This window comes from Nansenia antarctica (genome assembly GCF_963989245.1).
Source record: "Nansenia antarctica genome assembly, chromosome: 4".
Lineage (NCBI taxonomy): Eukaryota > Metazoa > Chordata > Actinopteri > Argentiniformes > Microstomatidae > Nansenia > Nansenia antarctica.
This window is the reverse complement of record NC_137689.1, coordinates 49,986,195-50,008,323: the sequence shown is the minus strand read 5'-3', so window position 1 is coordinate 50,008,323 and position 22,129 is coordinate 49,986,195. Positions and strand designations below refer to the sequence as shown.

Below are 22,129 nucleotides of genomic sequence, written 5' to 3'. Positions count from 1 at the left end.
ACTGATGATTTAAAGTCATTTCACCTTTCTTACAGTAACACTACTACAGAACTGTCTGTAGCTGTCTTTACGAACCACAATTTAGTTCGTTAGAGTTATTTTTACCGAAACCCTTAGTATTCTATACGGTTCTCTGCTGCCACCATGTGGTCTATAGAGGGAGGTGACACATTTTGCTGCTGCCTAGTGAGCCAATATCCTTCAGTGCTCTTCAACTCTGATTAAAGATTAGATTAGACTAGATTAGATTCAACGTTATTGTCATTGACAGAGTACAACGTACACAGACAACGAAACGCAGTTCAGCATCTAGCCAGATAGTAATAGTGCATAGTGCAAAAGCCATAAATGTATGGACAGTGCATGGTGGGACAGTATATGAATGAATGAATGAATGGTCTTTATTGTCATTGATATAGTACAGGTACCATACAACGAAATTTAGTAGGGGGGGCTCCCCTGGTGCTAGGAAAAAGACTAAAAACAAGAGGGCCAAGGGTAAAATAAAAAAGGGAAAAGAGCTGGTTTACATAAATAATACATATACTATACGGTATTACAGTGAGTATAAGTAGATGAATATAAAGTCAGTGTACTATACGTGCAATGAATATTCATATAAAAAGTCAATATATGAGCATGAATATCTATATGATATGTACAGTAAATATATATGTACAGTTAAGATATGTACAGTTAAGTTATGTGCAGTATGATATGTATAGAACAAGGGCAAAGGATATCAATACACTATGTACAGTTAGGGTATGAAGTCCTGAGTGCTATAGGGGTGTGTGTGCAATGTTCCTCCTGTTGGGGGGTGGAGTTGGGCTGGGTGGGGGGGTATAGGTATGGGGGGGGCAGGGAAGAAGCTGTTCGCAATGGAATTGAAAAAAGGGAATTGATGGTTACAATGTTACTCATTGTGGTTCTTCACAGGACAATGATGCACTGTATGTTATGACTTAATCCCTAATTGAAATGCTGACACAATGTTTTGCTCGTGCAACAATTACGTTTCTGGATTCACTTCCAGCTCTAAGTATGAAAGACGAGTCATTTTTGTGTATTACAGTTTTTCTCTACCGCTTTAACACTAACATCCGAACCTCAAAACACAATGACCAAAACCTGAAACTGGTGTATTTTATCTCACACCAATTCTTCACAATGACAAACACATTTCTTGCTTATCTCTCTTTGTGTCACTCTAAACCACACAGTTAACAAAACACTAAATACAAGTCTCTACATTTGGCACAATCTTCCTTGCTAAAATCTCTTGTGTTCATATGGAAAACGCCACCATTCAGAATGCTAAACTCAAACCACCAATCACATACTCACACTCCTCATACGGGCAAACACCCATTGCTTTTGAATTAGAAATCATAGCTTTAGCAATAGATGTATAGATAGATGAACTCTCCTGTGTTGGAGAACAGTGGATGCCAACTTTGCAGAGAAAGGTAGAGCGAGAGGTGAGATGTCGATGAGCTCCTGTGGCCAGACAGAAACCAAAGGCAGGATGCAGCCTCATTTTCTTTTTCTTTACATTATGCAGTAGGCTTATTTTCTTTTTTCTATTGTTTGTTCTGTATGAAGAACATGTTATGAATCCAACTGTGTTTGCTGAGATATATAGAGTATTTCAGAATTTAAAAAACATTCTATTCTTGTATTTGTGTGTTTTATATTTGAGTGTTTTCCATTGTGCACATCAGGGTTCAATTGGTGGTTACAAGTGTCTATTCATTTGATGGTCTGTGTTTGTCATTTGACAACAACATTTCATTTTGAGAAGACATAACATTCTTTTGAATGCGGTGTCTGCTTTTGCAAGAGATTTGTGGAGTTTAGGGTTTTGTGTGTGAGTTTTTGGATTTGTGTTAAGAGTTAAGAGAAAATGAGCTAATGCTTTGACTAAACGTGTTAAAGCGATAGAGGAAAAACTGTACCTAACATTGTAACAAAACCCGAACATGTTGGCCATGTAACAAGGATATATGAATACTGAATAACAGTGTCATAATGATCTTGTTTGAGTGCACCATGTACAAGTAGAATGAACAAACTAAAACATGACATAAGACAAAATAAATAGGCTGTATAGTCCCATGTCTACTACATAATCAGATACAAACTAACCTTCATTTATAAGTGCTGAGTGCAGAGTTTTCATTATGTATAGATCATCTCTAGCTAGATAAATCTCTCATAATCACTATCTCTTACAGACACACCTCGTGACGTTAGAATTATAAGGTTCTATCTCAATTTTTGTCAAAATTGAGTTTTTTACATAATCTGATCCATTAGGTGTTTAGTAATACATGTGTGGTGTTATTTTTAAAATGTTTACATTTTTGAGTTAGTAATTCATAAAATACAAAGGTTCCATCTCACAAAACATAATGGAATGTAAAAACTTTGACGCTCAATATCTCTGAACTGCCCTAAACGGAGATAGAACCTTATAATTCTAAGCTCACGACCTGCCAATGACTAAAGAGCCCTATACATACATTGCATGGCACAATTATATAAAAAAATAAAAAATAAAAACCTCGTCGCCGTATTCAAACCCTCACTGCACTGATGTCTTCTGGTTGTGAGATCTTGCCTGCATGGCCCTCTGCTGTGACGAGCGGTAGGGTGAGTCTGTGGCGCATGCGCAGTCCTCCTCCTCCCTCCCTGTACTGACCTCCTCCCGGTTTCTGCGGCGCAACTTCTTTCACATCCAATTGATCAAATACACACACGCCCAATAATACACACCAATACTACACACATGAGGAATGGCCGCTATCTTCGGGAAGATCCTCGTCGGCATTTACGTGGAGATCAAACGAAGCGATGGTAAGTAGCTGTGGCTTATACGGAACAGACAGACAGACAGAGAGCCACCCCTACTCGTCTAGATGAAGATGCATTTTTTTCAATTTAGGCGCTGTCGCTAGCCAGCTAGTACATCTTTGTTGCCTGGGCTGGGAGGAGAGAGGAGAGAGGACAGAGGATGCTCTGGGTTGGATAGCTAACTACAGGCATGCTCTGTACTGTCCAGTGCATTTGGGGCCTTTTCGTAAAGACCTCATCGTGCATGGTCCCTGTTTTACGGCCGACTGTTTTGTGTGTTTTATTCTATATTGCTGCCAGCTGGCTAAGAGCAGTGGCACCACCAGGGAGCCCTCCACCTGTGAGTCGTAGAGACAGGCCGTGCTGACTGACTGGTGAACGGTGGAGCCACTGCTGTATTCAGACGGTGCATCTGGTAGAGATCCGCTTTAGGTGTCTTCTAAGGGGACATGGCTACAGCTTCAGTCAAACGATGTTGCTCTGCGCTAGCGTCCATCGCTGTTCACGCGTGGGATCATTTAAGAAGGTTAACGGTTGATTTCATCACGAGTCTTAGGTGCGATTACAGTAGCCGGTCAATCGGATGCCCTCCATCTCCATCTCCATCTCCATCTCCATCCCGCGAGTTCATTAGATTCACTCTTGTCCCATCCATTCGTTGATGTGTGTCATTAGCTTTCCTCTAAGTAGCTATTTGTTATTTTGTGCAAAGGGGGAACAAAGTATTGTCACAATGAATTCACAAATACCGTATGTAAGATACCATGCATGCATGTAGCCTTTTCGGTTCATTTCAGGGCACACACCCTGGCATCTCCGCCTGACTACTGAAGTTGATCTGGGCAGGAAAACGTGTCAATAATGTGTCATGCGTCTCTAACGGTAATCAGGACCACGCCCATGGCGCATCTTCTTTTTGTTATAACCGACCTCCTCTACGATTTACTACGATTGATTTACTACTGCGATTGTAGACTAAACTGAATAGGCCTAGTCGTGTTTGGTTGGAGTTGATACTACTGTACTGACTGGTAGTCTGTCCTTGCTCCAGGGAAGGACCAGCACATGATAGCTCTGTTGGTGATTCAGAGATGAACGTGCCTTGTCTGTTTTAACCAGATGGACTGCTCTACCAACTGTATTCATAGAAAATGTTAGTAGTGATTTAAGGTTTATTATGATTTTTTTCCCCCCCTTCCACAGCAGTTGGTTCATTAATGAATCTAATCGGATATTGCCAAGACCCATGTTAGGCCCAGCCCAACCTAGTCTCTTCCAATTTGACTATGGGGAATTGAAGTGTTGTGGTCATTTGGTGCATGTCAATAGTCTAAAGTGGTTTGTCCTCCTTCACTTTTCTGAAAGTACAGGCTACTGTTAAAGGCCAAGTCAGGGAGAATGTCTAGGACAGTCTGCGTCCACTCAGTCTTCTTTCACTTTAGTGTAGAGTGTAGACGAGGACAAGAAGCACCTATTATGGCTGAGTGGTTGTGTCTGTACACTCACCATACACTTTATTAGGAACACTATACTTATACTGGGTAGGGCCTCCCTTTGCTCTCAAAACAGCCTCAATTCTTTGTGGCCACAAAATGTTGGAAACATTCCTTTGAGATTCTGGTCCATGATGACATGATTGCATCACGCAAATCCGGCAGATTTTACAGGTGCACTTTCAAGCCGTGAATCTCCTCCCGTTCTACCACATCCCAAAGGTGCTCTATTGGATTCAGATCCAGTGACTGGGAAGGCCACTGAAGAACACTGAACTCATTGTCATGTTCTTGAAACCAGTTTGAGACGGCTTTGTGACATGGTGCATTATCATGCAGGATGTAGCCATTAGAAGATTACATTGTGGCCATGAAGGGATGCACATGTTCAGCAACAATACTCATAGGCTGTGGCATTCAAGCGATGATTGATTGGTATTAACGGGCCCAAAGTGTGCCCAAAGAAAAAATTCCCCACTCCGTTACGCCACCTGAATGAATGAGATGGTGTACAGGTGTTCCTCATAAAATGTTCAGTGAGTGTATGTGACCTGCCTCAGGCCTGCACCCCTCTACTATCTATTCCTCCTGGTTAGTTCAGAGGTTTGGTCTGAGTGTAAAGCTGTTCTTTCCCATCCAACACAGGTCGAATACACCAAGCCATGGTGACATCGCTCAATGAAGACAATGACAGCGTCACCGTGGAGTGGATCGAGAATGGGGACACCAAAGGGAAAGAGGTATAGAACAGTTGACCCCTCATGTTGGTACTGTCCTCTCTCTCATCTGTGTGTCATTCTTAGGGCCTGATCACATGGGTTCATTAAGCGTCATGTGACCCACATGCATCGTCGTGGGATATATTATTGAAGTGATGGAAGTGTTTTCACTGTCCTGCCTGGCGCCCCGCTGGTGGAACGAGCTGCCCACTGCTGTCAGGACTGTAGATTGAAGACCCATCGTAACTGTCCCTCCTAAAGACCTCCTCTCTCCTACTGCCCTCATGTACAGTTTCTATACTATAAATAAAATAAAATAAAAAGAAATTGTTCTAGCGTTGTAACTGCCAACGGCCCCTGGTCATAGCTTTTTCTTATGGTGACTAGATGATTCACTTACTTAGACAAATGTATTTGTTGTAAACCGCTTTGGATAAACGCCTAACATGTAAATATTAGTAATCTAATGTGTCTAAGCCTAATCTTTAGAAAGTCATAACATTGAATGTCATTTCTATGTAAAATATGTATTAAAGTAATTGACATCTAATTTAAAGTAAATTAGCCTACATTTATCACAGCCTCCCATTCATATTAACAAAGTCATTTTGCCTGTATCTCACATTTCAGTCTCTGTGTGTGTGTGTGTGTGTGAGTGTGTGTGTGTGTGTGTGTGTGTGTGTGTGTGTGTGTGTGTATGTGTGTGTGTGTGTGTGTGTGTGTGTGTGTGTGTGTGTGTGTGAGAGAGAATGTGTTTGTATGTGTGTGTGTTAATCAGCCATGTCTGACCCCTATTAGACTCTATCAGATTGAGAGTTGAAAGTGTCAGACACAGACGACTTACTGCAAATCAGCTTTACTAGGTCTTACTCACTGTAACTGTGTCTGTCTGTCTGTCTGTCTGTCTCTCTCTGTGTGTGTGTGTGTGTGTGTGTGTGTGTGTGTGCGTGCGTGTGTGCGTGCGTGCGTGCGCGTTTATGTGTGTGCATGTGCCTGTGTGTTTTTCATAAATCAATTGTTGACTGTATTCTAAAAGTAAACCAGGCCCTGTCTCTAACATGTGTTCTGTAACTGCTCTGACGTGCTCCAGATCTAACATGTGTTCTGTAACTGTCCTGACGTGCTCCAGATCTAACATGTGTTCTGTAACTGTCCTGACGTGCTCCAGATCTAACATGTGTTCTGTAACTGTCCTGACGTGCTCCAGATCTAACATGTGTTCTGTAACTGCTCTGACGTGCTCCAGATCTAACATGTGTTCTGTAACTGTCCTGACGTGCTCCAGATCTAACATGTGTTCTGTAACTGCTCTGACGTGTCTCCAGATCGACCTGGAGAGCATCTTCTCCCTGAACACCCACGTGGCTCCAGAGGAGGAGGTACCACAGAGTCCTGAGACGCCCCCGCCCACCTCCACCTCCTCCTCCACCGCCGCTAAAGTCCCCACTAGCGGCATCAAGCCTCCCAAGGTCTGAACCTCCCCTGCTGCTGTAGTCTGAGGGCCTAAATCTCTGGGGGAGGGGGGGGGGGCAGAACATTGGGTGTTGTTTTGGGCCCGTTAGCAATGATGTTTTAAAAAATCTGTTATGTTGAAATCTCTTGCAGAATCGACGGACAATTGCGCCGCCTAAGACCGAGGCCCCCCCGCGGGACAACAAAGGTAAGGTAGAGGGACGCTGAGGCCGTGGCAGATGTCACTATAGTAACACAGTAGTCCACAAACCTGTACCAAGCCTGACATAACGTCTGGCAACGTTAACTATGGAGCTAACCCCCAAAAAGACCAGACACAGTCATGTTGTTGATTACAGTCATGTTGCTGAATTCAGTCATGTTGCTGAATTCAGTCATGTTGCTGAATTCAGTCATGTTGTTGAATTCAGTCTTGTTGTTGATTACAGTCATGTTGCTGAATTCAGTCATGTTGTTGAATTCAGTCTTGTTGTTGAATACAGTCATGTAGCTGAATTCACTCGTGAAGCTGAATTCAGTCATGTTGTTGAATTCAGTCATGTTGTTGAATACAGTCATGTTGCTGAATTCAGTCATGTTGTTGAATTCAGTCATGTAGCTGAATACAGTCATGTTGTTGAATACAGTCATGTTGCTGAATTCAGTCATGTTGCTGAATTCAGTCATGTTGTTGAATTCAGTCATGTTGTTGAATTCAGTCATGTTGTTGAATTCAGTCATGTTGCTGAATTCAGTCATGTTGTTGAATACAGTCATGTTGCTGAATTCAGTTATGTTGTTGAATACAGTCATGTTGTTGAATACAGTCATGTAGCTAAATGCTGATAGTCATGTAGCTGAATTCTGAATACACTCTTGTTACTGAATGGTGAATACAGTGTGGTATGGTGAATACAGTATGGTATGAATGAATACAGTGTGGTATGAATACAGTGTGGTATGAATACAGTGTTGTATGACTACAGTGTTGTATGGTGAATACAGTGTTGTATGGTGACTACAGTGTTGTATGGTGACTACAGTGTTGTATGGTGAATACAGTGTTGTATGGTGAATACAGTGTGGTATGAATACAGTGTTGTATGGTGACTACAGTGTTGTATGGTGACTACAGTGTTGATGATGTCATGGTGTCCTCGTTCTCCAGCTGCAGCAGTGGGGACCACCCGGGCCCGACCCAGCCAGCAGCAGCAGCAGCAGCAGACCCATGTAGAACCTCCTCCAACGGCCCCGGCCCCCCAGCTCACACAGCAACAGACGCTACTACAGCAGCAGAATGGTAATACACACACACACACACGCGCACACATACACAGACACACACGCACAGAGACAGCCCTAGCACCCCATCTCAGACAGGGTCACTGCTACAGCAGCAAAATGGTAATTACACACACACACACACATCCCTGCTCCAAGGTCCATCTAGAAGTATTGGCTGCCTGCTACACCAGCAGATTGGTAATGGAGGACAGAACTAGCGCCTCAGCAGATGTCTCTGTCACCATCTACAGTACATGTGTCGGTGTGGGCCACGGCATGCAGCACTCTGCCTGGATCTGGGTGGGTTTATGAAGCAGAACCAATAGCAGAGTCAGCCAGCTGTCTCAGAGCTGCGGTGTCTCAGAGCTGTCCTCAGACCTGTTGTTGTCGTTTTTCGAGGCTCTCTGTGTGTAGACAGACAGATGCACATGACCAGTGATCTAATACCCCCCCCCGCCCCACCCCCCTGGACACATACAGAGCTGCTTTGCTGAGAGGGGCATAATGGCTCTTTCACAGTAAGGGACTGTCCAGGGCTTAAGGGTTTCATAGTTCAGTACTGATTTATACTTGATTGCCCCCCACCCCCCCTCCACCAACAAGAGGAACATTGACTCCCAGTATCTGTGTACCCCCCCTCCCCCCTCCCCCATACCTCTACTGGCTGCACCCCCAGGACTTCAATTTAGTTTTTGCACTACTGCTTGTTTGCATATATTTATTTAAAACTATTCTCTAATTATACATCTTACATATGTTGCTTACCTCACAAGACCTATTGCCCTTGTTCTGTACATATCATAACTGTACATATCATAACTGTATGTATCATATTGATGTTAATCTCATGTATATTCACTTTTCTATTCATTTATTTATACTCACTATAATACCTATACTGTAATACCTTGCACTGCCTATATTATCATGTTTTTTGCTGCTATTTGCACCCTGGTTAGACGCTAAACTACATTTCGTTGTCCAAGTACTTGTACTCTGTGCCATGGCAATACAGTTGAATCTAATCTAATCTAATCTTATGTCATTCATAAAATATATCGCTCTTTAATTTTCCTTTCCTTTATTCTGTTCCTGCTTTGGCCGAGGGCTTTGAAATGTTTGGTGAAATGATGACATTGTTTCTTTCTAATCATGTTGATGTCCTCCCGCCTCCCTCCTCTTTGCCAGCGAGGAGGAAATCCAACTGTGTGAAGGAGGTGGAGAAGATGCAGGAGAAACGAGAGAGGAGACGGATCCAACAACAGGAACTGAGAGAGAAGAAGGCTCAGGTAGACCCACACACACACAGTACTGAGAGAGAAGGCTCAGGTAGACACACACACACACACACACACACACACACACACACACACACACACAGTACTGAGAGAGAAGGCCCAGGTAGACCCACACACACACAGTACTGAGAGAGAAGGCCCAGGTACACACACACACACACACACACACACACACACACACACACAGTACTGAGAGAGAAGGCTCAGGTAGACCCACACACACACAGTACTGAGAGAGAAGGCCCAGGTACACACACACACACACACACACACACACACACACAGTACTGAGAGAGATGGCCCAGGTAGACACACACACACACACACACACACACACACACAGTACTGAGAGAGAAGGCCCAGGTAGACCCACACACACACAGTACTGAGAGAGAAGGCCCAGGTACACACACACACACACACACACACACACACACACACACACACACACACACGCACACACACACACACACACACACACACACACAGTAGACACACACACACACACACACACACAGTACTGAGAGAGAAGGCCCAGGTAGACACACACACACACACACACACACACAGTACTGAGAGAGAAGGCCCAGGTAGACACACACACACACACACACAGTACTGAGAGAGAAGGCCCAGGTAGACACACACACACACACACACACACACACAGTACTGAGAGAGAAGGCCCAGGTAGACACACACACACACACACACACACACACACACACACACACACAGTACTGAGAGAGAAGGCCCAGGTAGACACACACACACACACACACACAGTACTGAGAGAAGGCCCAGGTAGACACACACACACACACACACACAGTACTGAGAGAGAAGGCCCAGGTAGACACACACACACACACACACACACACACACACACACAGTACTGAGAGAGACGGTCCAGGTAGACACACACACACACACACACACAGTACTGAGAGAGAAGGCCCAGGTAGACACACACACACACACACACACACACACACACACACACACACACACACACAGTACTGAGAGAGACGGTCCAGGTAGACACACACACACAGTACTGAGAGAGAAGGCCCAGGTAGACACACACACACACACACAGTACTGAGAGAGAAGGCCCAGGTAGACACACACACACACACACACACACACACAGTACTGAGAGAGACGGTCCAGGTAGACACACACACACACACACACAGTACTGAGAGAGAAGGCCCAGGTAGACACACACACACACACACAGTACTGAGAGAGACGGTCCAGGTAGACACACACACACACACACACACACACACACACACACAGTACTGAGAGAGAAGGCCCAGGTAGACACACACAGTACTGAGAGAGAAGGCCCAGGTAGACACACACACAGTACTGCTACGCCAACTACAACATTGGGACGAAAAGGTCTACCTCAGGGTTCCCACGGGTCCTTGAAATCCTTGAAAGTTTGTGAGTTTGAGAAAAAAAAATCAAGGTCTTAAAAGTTTTTGAAAATTGAAAGTGCTTGAATTCCCCTCTCTCTCTCTCTCTCTCTCTCTCTCCCTCTCTCTCTCTCTCTCTCTCTCTCTCTCTCTCTCTCTCTCTCTCTCTCTCTCTCTCTCTCTCAAAGAAAAATATATATTCAATTTTTATTTATTACTTAGCTCGTCAACTAGTAAATAAGTCTCTGTATTGCTTAACTTTACACATATTTCACAATATATTGTTTTGCTGTGCTGTGGTAGAGAAGGCAAGAGACCATCTAGTGTTCACACATTCAAGCCTCTCTTTTTAATTGTTGTCTGTGAGCGGATAGTTCCTATTATATAAATTCTCATCTGGGTCTTGAAATTCCTTGAAAGGTGCTTGAATATTTGATGTTTCAGAAGGTGTGGGAACCCTGCTAACTTTGACTTTGTTTTTGTTTTTTGACTCTGTCATCTTGGGTCATGTGGTTTCCCAGGAGGTGGACACCACGATGCCTAACTACGAGATCATGTGTATGATCCGAGACTTCAGAGCCAGTCTGGACTACAGACCCTTAAACACAACAGATCTGGTACGTGTACGTCTACGTCTGTGTCCTCGGTCTAGCTCTGCGTTCCGACACTTTTCAGAGTTTTGGTTTTAGCATGCCTCAACAGGTTAACGATAATTGCTGCTATTTTAGGCTGAAGGGTGAATGACCGACCTGTGTCACAGCGTGATGTATCACGGTCTGTGTGACACTTCACTTGTTTCCTCTTTTCAGATAGAGGAGCACAGGATATGTGTCTGCGTACGGTCACGCCCTCTCAATAAAAAAGGTACGAAAAAACAATAAATCAACACGTATCAGTGCTCTACTCCTCCAAACCTCGTCCTGGGTTCAAGAATCTCTCTCCCGTCTCTCTCGTTCTCTCTCTCTCTCTCTGTTTCGGTCTCTCTCTCTCTCTCTCTCTCCCTCTCACTCTCTCTTTCGCTTTCTCTGTTTCGGTCTCTCTCTCTCTCTCTGTTTCGCTCTGTCTGTTTCGATATCTCTCTTTCTCTCTCTGTTTCGGTCTCTCTTTCTCATTCTCTCCCTGTTTCTCTTTCTCTGTTTTGGTCTCTCTCTCTGTTTCACTCTCTCTGTTTCACTCTCTCTCTCCCTCTCTCTCTCTCTGTCTCTCTTCCTCTCCCTCTCTCTCCATCTCTCTCTCTCCCTCTTTCTCTCTTTCACTCTCTCTTTCTCTTTCTCTCCCTCTCCCTCTCTCTTTCTCTCCCTCTCTCTCTCTGTCTCTCTCTCTCTCTCTCTCTCTCCATGTCTCTCTCTCTCTCTCTCTCTCTGTCTCTCTCTCTGTCTCTCTCTCTCTCTCTCTCTCCATGTCTCTCTCTCTCTCTCTCTCTCTCTCTCTCTCTCTCTCTCTCTCTCTCTCTCTCTCTCTCTCTCTCTCTCTCTCTCTCAGAGCTGACCATAAGGGATCTAGATGTGATCACCATCCCCAGTAAAGACGTGGTGATGATCCACGAGCCCAAGCAGAAGGTGGACCTGACGCGCTTCCTGGAGAACCAGACGTTCCGCTTCGACTACGCCTTCGACGACACCACCACCAACGAAATGGTCTACAGGTACGCTCGTTTGAACTTCAAACAGTCCTGCACTCGCCACGCGGTACCGGGTATGTCGGTCGACCCGTCCTTCAAAGTAGCAACAATTCAAAATGTTGCTGTACAGGTAATTGTCTAAGAAATAATTGCAATTATTTCTTAGACAATTAACTGTACAGCAACAATTATAATTGTTTCACTGTTATGTGACCCAGATAATGTTATAGCACAGCAACCTATGAAGTAAACCATGCCTCTTTATTATCATAAAACATATTTTTGAACAGAACATTTTACATGTATCCCCCATCAATAAAAAAGGGACTGTGTGTCATCTAGTTATGTGTAGTTATGTGTTTTTAGCATGTTTATGTACTATCAGCATGTTGTGATGTGCTTAACACATGCAGAGGAGCTATCTAGCTAACGCAATGTTCTTTGTTGTTAGCTAGCTAGCTAGGGTGTTGGAGCACAGTTAAGATTGCCATTAGATAATTGAATTGCCATTAGACCATTATTATCTCATCATTGTTACAGGCCTACTACTAAGTCAGTCTTTTGCTTCCTCTGCTTCCCAGGTTCACCGCTAGGCCGCTGGTGGAGACCATCTTTGAGAGGGGGATGGCCACCTGCTTCGCTTACGGACAGACGGGAAGTGGAAAAACACATGTGAGTTGGATGAAGTTGTGTCCTGTATGAGGGGAAGGCGTTCGAACATGTTGGCCTTGAGAATGGCCCTGGTGGGGCGCTTAGGTGGCGTAACGGGTTAAGCGTCGACCATGTAACCGCAGGGTTCCCGGTTCGATTCCGACTGCGGACATGTCCTGCATGTCATCCCTTCTCTCTCTCTCTCTCTCTCTCTCTCTCTCTCTCTCTCTCTCTCTCTCTCTCTCACCCATCCTTCCTGTCAAAATCTCTACTATCTCTATCACAATAAAAGGAAAAATATGAGTGGGACTGCCCCACTCAGATTTTTTTTTTTTTTTTAAAGAGAATGTCCCTGGCTTCCCCCAAGAAGTCAGGCTCCTGGAGAAAGCAACAAGACTGCCTCCCCCAAACCAACCCCACACACACCACAAACATGAACATATCATATTATTATAACTACTTGCACACTACTGGATTACTTGTAAACGACTTGACTACCAAACTACTGTACTGTGTTATATTGCATTTCATCTCATTGTACTTTGCACAGCATTTTTGTACTCTCGAAGCCACTGTAGTACCATCACTTTATTACTCTATTACTGTAGGATTACTTACTTGACCTCTCCTCCTTTCTCTACCTCTCCTCCTTTCTCTACCTCTCCTCCTTTCTCTACCTCTACCTCTCCTCCTTTCTCTACCTCTCCCCCTTTCTCTACCTCTCCTCCTTTCTCTACCTCTCCCCCTTTCTCTACCTCTACCTCTCCTCCTTTCTCTACCTCTCCTCCTTTCTCTACCTCTCCTCCTTTCTCTACCTCTCCTCCTTTCTCTACCTCTCCTCCTTTCTCTACCTCTCCCCCTTTCTCTACCTCTCCTCCTTTCTCTACCTCTCCCCCTTTCTCTACCTCTCCTCCTTTCTCTACCTCTCCTCCTTTCTCTACCTCTCCTCCTTTCTCTACCTCTCCTCCTTTCTCTACCTCTCCTCCTTTCTCTACCTCTCCTCCTTTCTCTACCTCTCCTCCTTTCTCTACCTCTCCTCCTTTCTCTACCTCTCCTCCTTTCTCTACCTCTCCCCCTTTCTCTACCTCTCCTCCTTTCTCTACCTCTCCTCCTTTCTCTACCTCTCCTCCTTTCTCTACCTCTCCTCCTTTCTCTACCTCTCCTCCTTTCTCTACCTCTCCCCCTTTCTCTACCTCTCCCCCTTTCTCTACCTCTCCCCCTTTCTCTACCTCTCCTCCTTTCTCTACCTCTCCTCCTTTCTCTACCTCTCCTCCTTTCTCTACCTCTCCTCCTTTCTCTACCTCTCCTCCTTTCTCTACCTCTCCTCCTTTCTCTACCTCTCCTCCTTTCTCTACCTCTCCTCCTTTCTCTACCTCTCCTCCTTTCTCTACCTCTCCCCCTTTCTCTACCTCTCCCCCTTTCTCTACCTCTCCTCCTTTCTCTACCTCTCCTCCTTTCTCTACCTCTCCCCCTTTCTCTACCTCTCCTCCTTTCTCTACCTCTCCTCCTTTCTCTACCTCTACCTCTCCTCCTTTCTCTACCTCTCCTCCTTTCTCTACCTCTCCTCCTCCTTTCAGACGATGGGAGGAGATTTTTCAGGGAAGAACCAGGACTGCTCTAAAGGGATCTATGCATTGGCTGGTATGTCTCTCTCTCTCTCTCTCTCTCTCTCTCTCTCTCTCTCTCTCTGATAAGATGGTGGAGCTGTTTTTCCAGCGTCAACATATTCTATTCTCTGTGCAGCAAGGGATGTCTTCCTCATGCTGAAGAAACCAAACTACAAGAAGTTAGATCTCCAAGTCTTCTCCACCTTCTTTGAGATCTACAGCGGGAAGGCGAGTGACCATAGACATCTACCGTTATCAATTCATCTTGATTATGAATAATAATAATAATAATAATACTACGTTTTTATTTGTATAGCGCTTTTCCTGCAAATGTTGCAGCTCAAAGTGCTGAACACAATGAACACAAATATAGAAGTTTTGACTGTGCTAACCTGACAGTGGACGTGGTTGTGGTTGCGGTCGTAGGTGTTTGACCTGCTGAACCGTAAAACCAAGCTGCGGGTGCTGGAGGACGGGAAGCAGCAGGTGCAGGTGGTGGGGCTGCAGGAGAAGGACGTCAAGTGTACGGAGGACGTCCTCAAACTGATCGAGATAGGGAACAGCTGCAGGTACCACCAGGACGGGATGATTGCATTTAACACTAGAACAGCCGTGGGTGGGGTCATTTAACACTAGAACAGCCATGGGTGGGGTCATTTAACACTAGAACAGCCATGGGTGGGGTCATTTAACACTAGAACAGCCATGGGTGGGGTCATTTAACACTAGAACAGCCATGGGTGGGGTCATTTAACACTAGAACAGCCATGGGTGGGGTCATTTAACACTAGAACAGCCATGGGTGGGGTCATTTAACACTAGAACAGCCATGGGTGGGGTCATTTAACACTAGAACAGCCATGGGTGGGTCATTTAACACTAGAACAGCCATGGGTGGGTCATTTAACACTAGAACAGCCATGGGTGGGGTCATTTAACACTAGAACAGCTGTGGGTGGGGTCATTTGACCCTGTGAGTAAATAGTTTTTTATATCTTTGCACTCTATCAAATTTCAGGACCCTCCTTTCATGACTTTTCCTAGATATGTGCGCTCTACCACCCAGTATCCTTACATTTTCACAAAATCAGCTAGTATTGCTAGTAGTATCTAAGCTAGTATGAAGCTATTTCTACAGTTTTTCTGTGTAGGAGGCAGGCTGATTTACCAGCCGGCCAACTAGTGGTCTTTGTCTGTAAATAGCAGCTTCCCATTGTAAAGACCCCTCTTATAGTAGCAGGGGTGCAAACTTGTCACCTTTCTGCTAAATTAGCCGTTTTTATCTCAAAATAGGTCATCCATGTGAATTGTGTAGATCTGCAAAAAAAAATGTTTTGGGTGTGGTGGGGGGGGGTGTGTCTAAGTCTCATCCATGTCACATGATGCACAAGCTAGCTAATCTCCCTGTCTGCTAAACTCTGCTGCAGTTGAAATAACGTTTAGCTTCAGGGAGCTAGGTACAGTTCCAGACAGCATAGAGAACACAGTCACGGTAAACTGTTTTAGAAGTAATTCTGCAGGTGTTGAGGTCAGGGCTGCTGCTACTTACACACGCATCATTGTTAGACCACCGTTAGTGCTAGCGATATCTATTTAACACCATTAGTGCTAGCGCTATCCCCCCCCCCCCCTAAGGTTAGCCACAAAAAAATGTGTCACCTTTTTGGGCCATCACCTGTTTGCACCCCTGAGTAGGTAAAAAGGCACGGCTGTTCTAGTGTTTAGGCCCTTCACTTACAATTCTCCTTTCTTATCTCAGCCACATCTTGGTCCGTCTTTTCTTCTCCCCCCCCCCCCCCCTCCCTTCCACTCCAAAAGGACGTCTGGTCAGACGTCGGCCAACGCCCACTCCTCCCGCAGCCACGCCGTGTTCCAGATCATCCTGCGGCGGCGGGGGAAGATGCACGGGAAGTTCTCCCTCATCGACCTGGCGGGGAACGAGCGCGGCGCCGACACGTCCAGCGCCGACCGGCAGACCCGTCTGGAGGGAGCCGAGATCAACAAGAGCCTGCTGGCCCTCAAGGTCCAGAACCGTCCAGAACTACCACAGTACCTCCCCATTAGGGGAGGCATGACCCCTCTGTCCTCTGGCTGTTTAATCACAAACTTAATCATCATCATCATAATAATCATAATCATAATAAGAATAATAACTTTGTCCCCTTACAGGAGTGCATCCGAGCCTTGGGTCTGAACAAGCCACACACTCCCTTCCGGGCCAGCAAGCTCACCCAGGTGTTGAGAGACTCCTTCATCGGAGAGAACTCCAGAACTTGCATGGTGAGACCCCCTACTGTCTCCTGAGACATCTACTACCCCCCTGTGCTATGTCTCCTGAGACATCTACTACCCCCCTGTACTGTGTCTCCTGAGACATCTACTACCCCCCCTGTACTGTGTCTCCTGAGACATCTACTACCCCCCTGTACTGTGTCTCCTGAGACATCTACTACCCCCCTGTACTGTGTCTCCTGAGACATCTACTACCCCCCTGTACTGTGTCTCCTGAGACATCTACTACCCCCCTGTACTGTCCCTCCTGAGACATCTACTACCCCCCTATACTGTGTCTCCTGAGACATCTACTACCCCCCTGTACTGTCCCTCCTGAGACATCTACTACCCCCCTGTACTGTGTCTCCTGAAGCCACACCACTACTAGTGTGCCCTTGGGTAAGGCACTTAGCCCTCAGTTACTCCAGGGGGAATGTCCCTGTAATTCGTAAGTGTAAGTCGCTTTGGATAAAAGCGTCTGCTAAATGGCAAAATTAATTAATTAATTAATCCACTACCCCCCTGTACTGTGTCTCCTGAGACATCTACTACCCCCCTGTACTGTCCCTCCTGAGACATCTACTACCCCCCTGTACTGTCCCTCCTGAGACATCTACTACCCCCCTGTACTGTGTCTCCTGAGACATCTACTACCCCCCTGTACTGTGTCTCCTGAGACATCTACTACCCCCCTGTACTGTCCCTCCTGAGACATCTACTACCCCCCTGTACTGTCCCTCCTGAGACATCTACTACCCCCCTGTACTGTCCCTGCTGAGACATCTACTACCCCCTGTACTGTTTTTCCTGAGACATCTACTACCCCCCTGTACTGTGTTTCCTGAGACATCTACTACCCCCCTGTACTGTGTTTCCTGAGACATCTACTACACCCTGTACTGTTTCTCCTGAAACATCTACTACCCCCCCTGTGCTGTTTCTCCTGAGACATCTACTACCCCCCCTGTACTGTGTCTCCTGAGACATCTACTACCCCCCTGTACTGTTTCTCCAGAGACATCTACTACCCCCCTGTACTGCTTCTCCTGAGACATCTACTACCCCCCTGTACTGTGTCTCCTGAGACATCTAATGACATCTGTGTCATTAAAAAATTTAAATAATAATAAGAATTATCTTCCCTCTTCTAGCATGATTGCCAATGGCCCCAGGCCTGAGCATAGATTACCTTTTCACCTGCTATGACTGGTGAATAGATGATTCACTTACTTCGAATGTATCGATTGTAAGTCGCTTTTGATTAAGGCGTCTGCTAAAATGCCCAAAATGGAAATGTCATCAATGTAAAACGGTGACTGTACTTCAAATCCAAGGTAGTGACTAGATGGCCATGTTAGAAAGGACAAGGTAGTGACTAGATGGCCATGTTAGAAAGGACAAGGTAGTGACTAGATGGCCATGTTAGAAAGGACAAGGTAGTGACTAGATGGCCATGTTAGAAAGGACAAGGTAGTGACTAGATGGCCATGTTAGAAAGGACAAACGTCGCCCGGACCGTCAGAGTGTTTCATTAGTTAGGGTTGAGGGTTAGGTGAAGCGGGTGGGATTTTTAACCATGTAATCGAGTGTCTTTGCTCTCTCCATAGATCGCCACCATCTCTCCTGGAATGACATCCTGTGAAAACACTCTAAACACACTGAGATACGCCAACAGGTAAGACTCAAAACTCAAAGCGTCTGTAGAGAAAGATGCTGTTTGACATTTTTAAACTGTCCGGAAACTGGTTTGATAGGGAGAAACACCAAACCTCCCTCCATTCACACTCCCCTCTTTATACGAGCAAAACAGAGGCGCCTTCCTCCATCTACAGTACACTGGCTACTTTCCTAATGACATACTTTCTGTCATAAACAAAGACGTCATTCTGAGAATATTAACATGAGAATATGAATTCCTGGGTAAACCTGGCTGCTTACAACTAATTTTAAAATGACGTTGGTATGTTTCTCATCACAGAAGCCTGGGGCTGTAGTGATGGGTTTTGCTCTGTATGAGGTCCCCCTCTCTCTCCCTCTCAGTCTCCATACTGTACCCCCCCCTCTCCTCTGACTCTCTATAAGTGACCTCTGAAAACAAACATAGAAGCTGTACCTCCTGGTTTTACTATAACTGTTTTAAAACTCTGTTCTTGTTTTTTTATTACAATACTGGGGGAAAATGGTTTGATAGCAGACCTGTAGTTATCTCACAGTCTCGCATTCACTCAAAATACAAACATGCACACGCACACACACAAATACACACACACACACACTTATCAGACCTTGTCCTGACTGGATCCTTTCCCCTCTGTCTCGTCGCTGTGAATGTGTGAATGTGTGTGTGTGTGTGTGTGTGTCTTGCTGTCTCCAGAGTAAAGGAGTTTGGGATAAGCCCCTCAGACATTCCCTTCAACCAGGGTGGGGGCGGAGGGGGCCGCTCCGAGCACTCCCCCACCTACGATTACGATGACTCTCCCACCAGGTCTCCTCTCTCTCTCAGATCCCTCCATGCACCCCCCCCCCCCACACACACACACTAATACCCCCCCCCCTCATTGAAGTTACCCCCTCACCACACATTTATCATCATCATGACCATTCCCTTTTTTTCCTCCTTTCTCTTCTGTTCTCCATCAGCTACAGTGTTGCTAACTGTCTTCCGTGTTAGTGGCTGTCTGCACAACCCCATTGGGTGGTCTTTCTCTAAGTTCTCGTCTTTGATTTGGGTCGTTGTTTCGATTTATTCTGTTTATTTCACCCTGGCACTGACCCCCCCTGGTTCAGTTTGTTCATCATGGCATTGTGGCATGTCTCTGTTTTAACCAAACTAACTAAACACGTTTTCATTGCAGCAGCACCAGTGTCATTAAGGCTGTCCTCCCCCTTCATGCTTGTGCCTGAGAATCTCTCGATCGCTCCCATTGGCTCGTTTGATTATTTTTAACCAATCATAATGGCTGTGTATTATTTCCATCGCCGCATGCACTTACTGAGCAATCCCATCCGGGTATTTCCATTGGCTCATCTCACCTTGTTGTTTTACTGCAGTGGTCCATCACCAACCCTTGTTCTGGAGAGTTCCAGTATAATGTTGCGTCAAAAACACCTGATTCTACTAATCAACGACTCACGAAGAAGCCCGATGAGTAGAAACGAATTCAGAAAAAAACTGCCTATATTGTGGAAAAACACCAATAAGAAAATAAATTAAATAAACGCAATAACAGGATTTAGGGTTAGGGTTAGGGTTAGTACCTGTCACGAGTGTTGTGACATGTAAACCAGAAAGGCCTACGTCCTATAGTATAGCTCTCCAGGAGCAGGGTTGGTGACCGCAGCTCTGTGTGCTGTACAGTGAGTCTGTGGTTCTGACGGCCCGCTGGTGTGGTGTGTCGTCAGGGTGAAGGAGCTGGACCCCGGGGCGGTCCTGGAGGGGCGTCAGGGGGGGCACGCCAGCCAGCTGGACGTGCTGGAGGCCCAGTGGGGGGTGGGCAGCTCACCCCAGAGAGATGACCTCAAACTGCTCTGTGAACAGAACGTAAGATACAGACACACACACACAGACAGACACACACACACACACACACTCCCCTGCTGTGCCTCTATCTGACCTCCATGTAAATCACACTCATCTACTGCCCTGTCCCCCCCCCCTCTCTCTCTCTCCTCCCCTCTCTCCTCTTCTCCTCTCCTCTCTCTTCCTCTCCTCTCCTCTCCTCTCCTCTCTCTTCCTCTCCTCTCTCCTCCCCTCTCCTCTCTCTTCCTCTCCTCTCCTCTCCTCCCTGGTCTTCAGGAGGAGGAGGTCTCTCCTCAGCTCTTCACCTTCCACGAGGCTGTGTCTCAGCTGGTGGAGATGGAGGACCAGGTGCTGGAAGACCACAGAGCTGTGTTTCAGGTACTGTTATCACCGCATACACACACACACACATATATACACACACACACACACACACTTGCATACATACATACATACAGTACGTACATACATACATACATACATACATACATACATACATACATACATACATACATACATACATACATACACACACACACATCATACACAGAGTGTGTTATCCCCTGTCTGTACAGGAGTCTATTCGTTGGCTGGAGGATGAGAAGGTTCTGCTGGAGATGACTGAGGAGGTAGACTACGACGTGGAGACCTACGCCACCCAGCTAGAACAGATCCTGGACCAGAAGATAGACATCCTCACTGAGCTCAGAGGTAAGGGGACGCAGAGCTCCGTCTGATCCCGGAACAGAAGATTTACACCTCCTCACTCAGCTCAGAGAAGTCGTCAATCATTTTTACCTGTGTGAAGTAAGATGGTCGACACAGTGATGGTCATCCAAGTCTATGTTTACACCCCCTTTGTCTCCCCCCTCCCTCTTTGTCTCCCCCCTCCCTCTTTGTCTCCCCCCTCCCTAGACAAAGTCAAGTCTTTCCGTTCGACGCTGCAGGAGGAGGAGCAGGCCAGCAGACAGATCAACCCCAAGAGGCCTCGCGCTCTCTAGGCTCCCACACACGTTCAACACAACACTTCACTGGTGGTACCCTCTGACATATCGTAAGCATGACATAGCTGATGTCATAAGCCAGTGTCTCAGAACCAACAGCCGATATCCCGGGTCGTGGTTTTACTGCAACCAAGTTGTGGTCGGAAAAACATCCTTTTGTTTGTCCATAAAAGAAAAAATAAAAGAAAATAAAAGAAAAAGATAGTAAAAGGTTACTATTACCGGGGTTACCGTTTGATTAGCAGCTGATTTTAATCTGAGTTTTCCGTCTGATAACTGTAAGTTATGACTGAATGGTGAGGGTTTACCCCCAGCGTCTGCGCTGTACAGGCTCCCATTGCTGCTTGTTGACATCCATCCATCTCTGTCTGTAAAAACCCAGGGCAGATTTCTCTCAGCTTTTCCATCTCTCCTGTAGACTCTATGTACCATGGGTAATGTGTTTGTGTGGCTTGATGACTCACGATTGCCTCTCATTTAAAAAAAAAAAAAAAAGGAAAAAAATGAGGTAATTATTTATTTTAACCACATTTTTCTATGCTAAAACTGGAAGATATGGTTGATTTTTTTACCTCTGGACATTTTTTGTTTTTAAAATGACTCCCAACTACAGTGTTCCTTGTTGCTTATTCTGGAGAGACGCAGTTTGTACTTTGACGGTTTTTGTCCCCCAGTTCAGCATTAACACACCCGATTCAATTAACCGACTAAATCTTTATCAGCTGAATCAGGGGTGTTAGTGCTAGGTGAGGGCAAAAGCCTCTCTGGGACTATGAACAGAGAACACTGACAAAGTAGGACATGATCTTTTCATGACGACCTCTGATCAACGTGTCAATCGAGGGAATTTCAAAGTCGTCGGCCCCGAGAGGTTTCAACCGTATGTATGCATGCACAAACCAGCTGTGATTGTACTTTACGT

At 45.6% G+C, this 22,129-nt stretch overlaps 1 protein-coding gene across 2 annotated transcripts; it reads left to right on the top strand.

Moving 5' to 3' along the window:
• Positions 1-2,798: 2,798 nt before the first annotated feature.
• On the top strand, positions 2,799-21,204 carry LOC308156923 (kinesin-like protein KIF2A; the record flags this gene model as incomplete). 2 transcript variants are annotated; one of them, XM_080530377.1, is made up of 21 exons in its annotated part: positions 2,799-2,859; positions 4,995-5,089; positions 6,394-6,537; positions 6,674-6,728; positions 7,695-7,820; positions 8,993-9,093; positions 11,052-11,147; positions 11,340-11,394; positions 12,013-12,175; positions 12,733-12,823; positions 14,380-14,443; positions 14,546-14,637; positions 14,836-14,978; positions 16,228-16,432; positions 16,579-16,689; positions 18,291-18,358; positions 19,058-19,168; positions 20,086-20,224; positions 20,480-20,581; positions 20,779-20,914; positions 21,119-21,204. In XM_080530377.1, 21 exons carry the CDS (start codon positions 2,799-2,801, stop codon positions 21,202-21,204), a joined length of 2,244 nt encoding a protein of 747 aa, XP_080386503.1. The 2 variants fall into 2 exon arrangements, with proteins under 2 accessions (XP_080386503.1, XP_080386502.1); XM_080530376.1 differs by having other exon boundaries at positions 7,689-7,820.
• Positions 21,205-22,129: the final 925 nt, after the last annotated feature.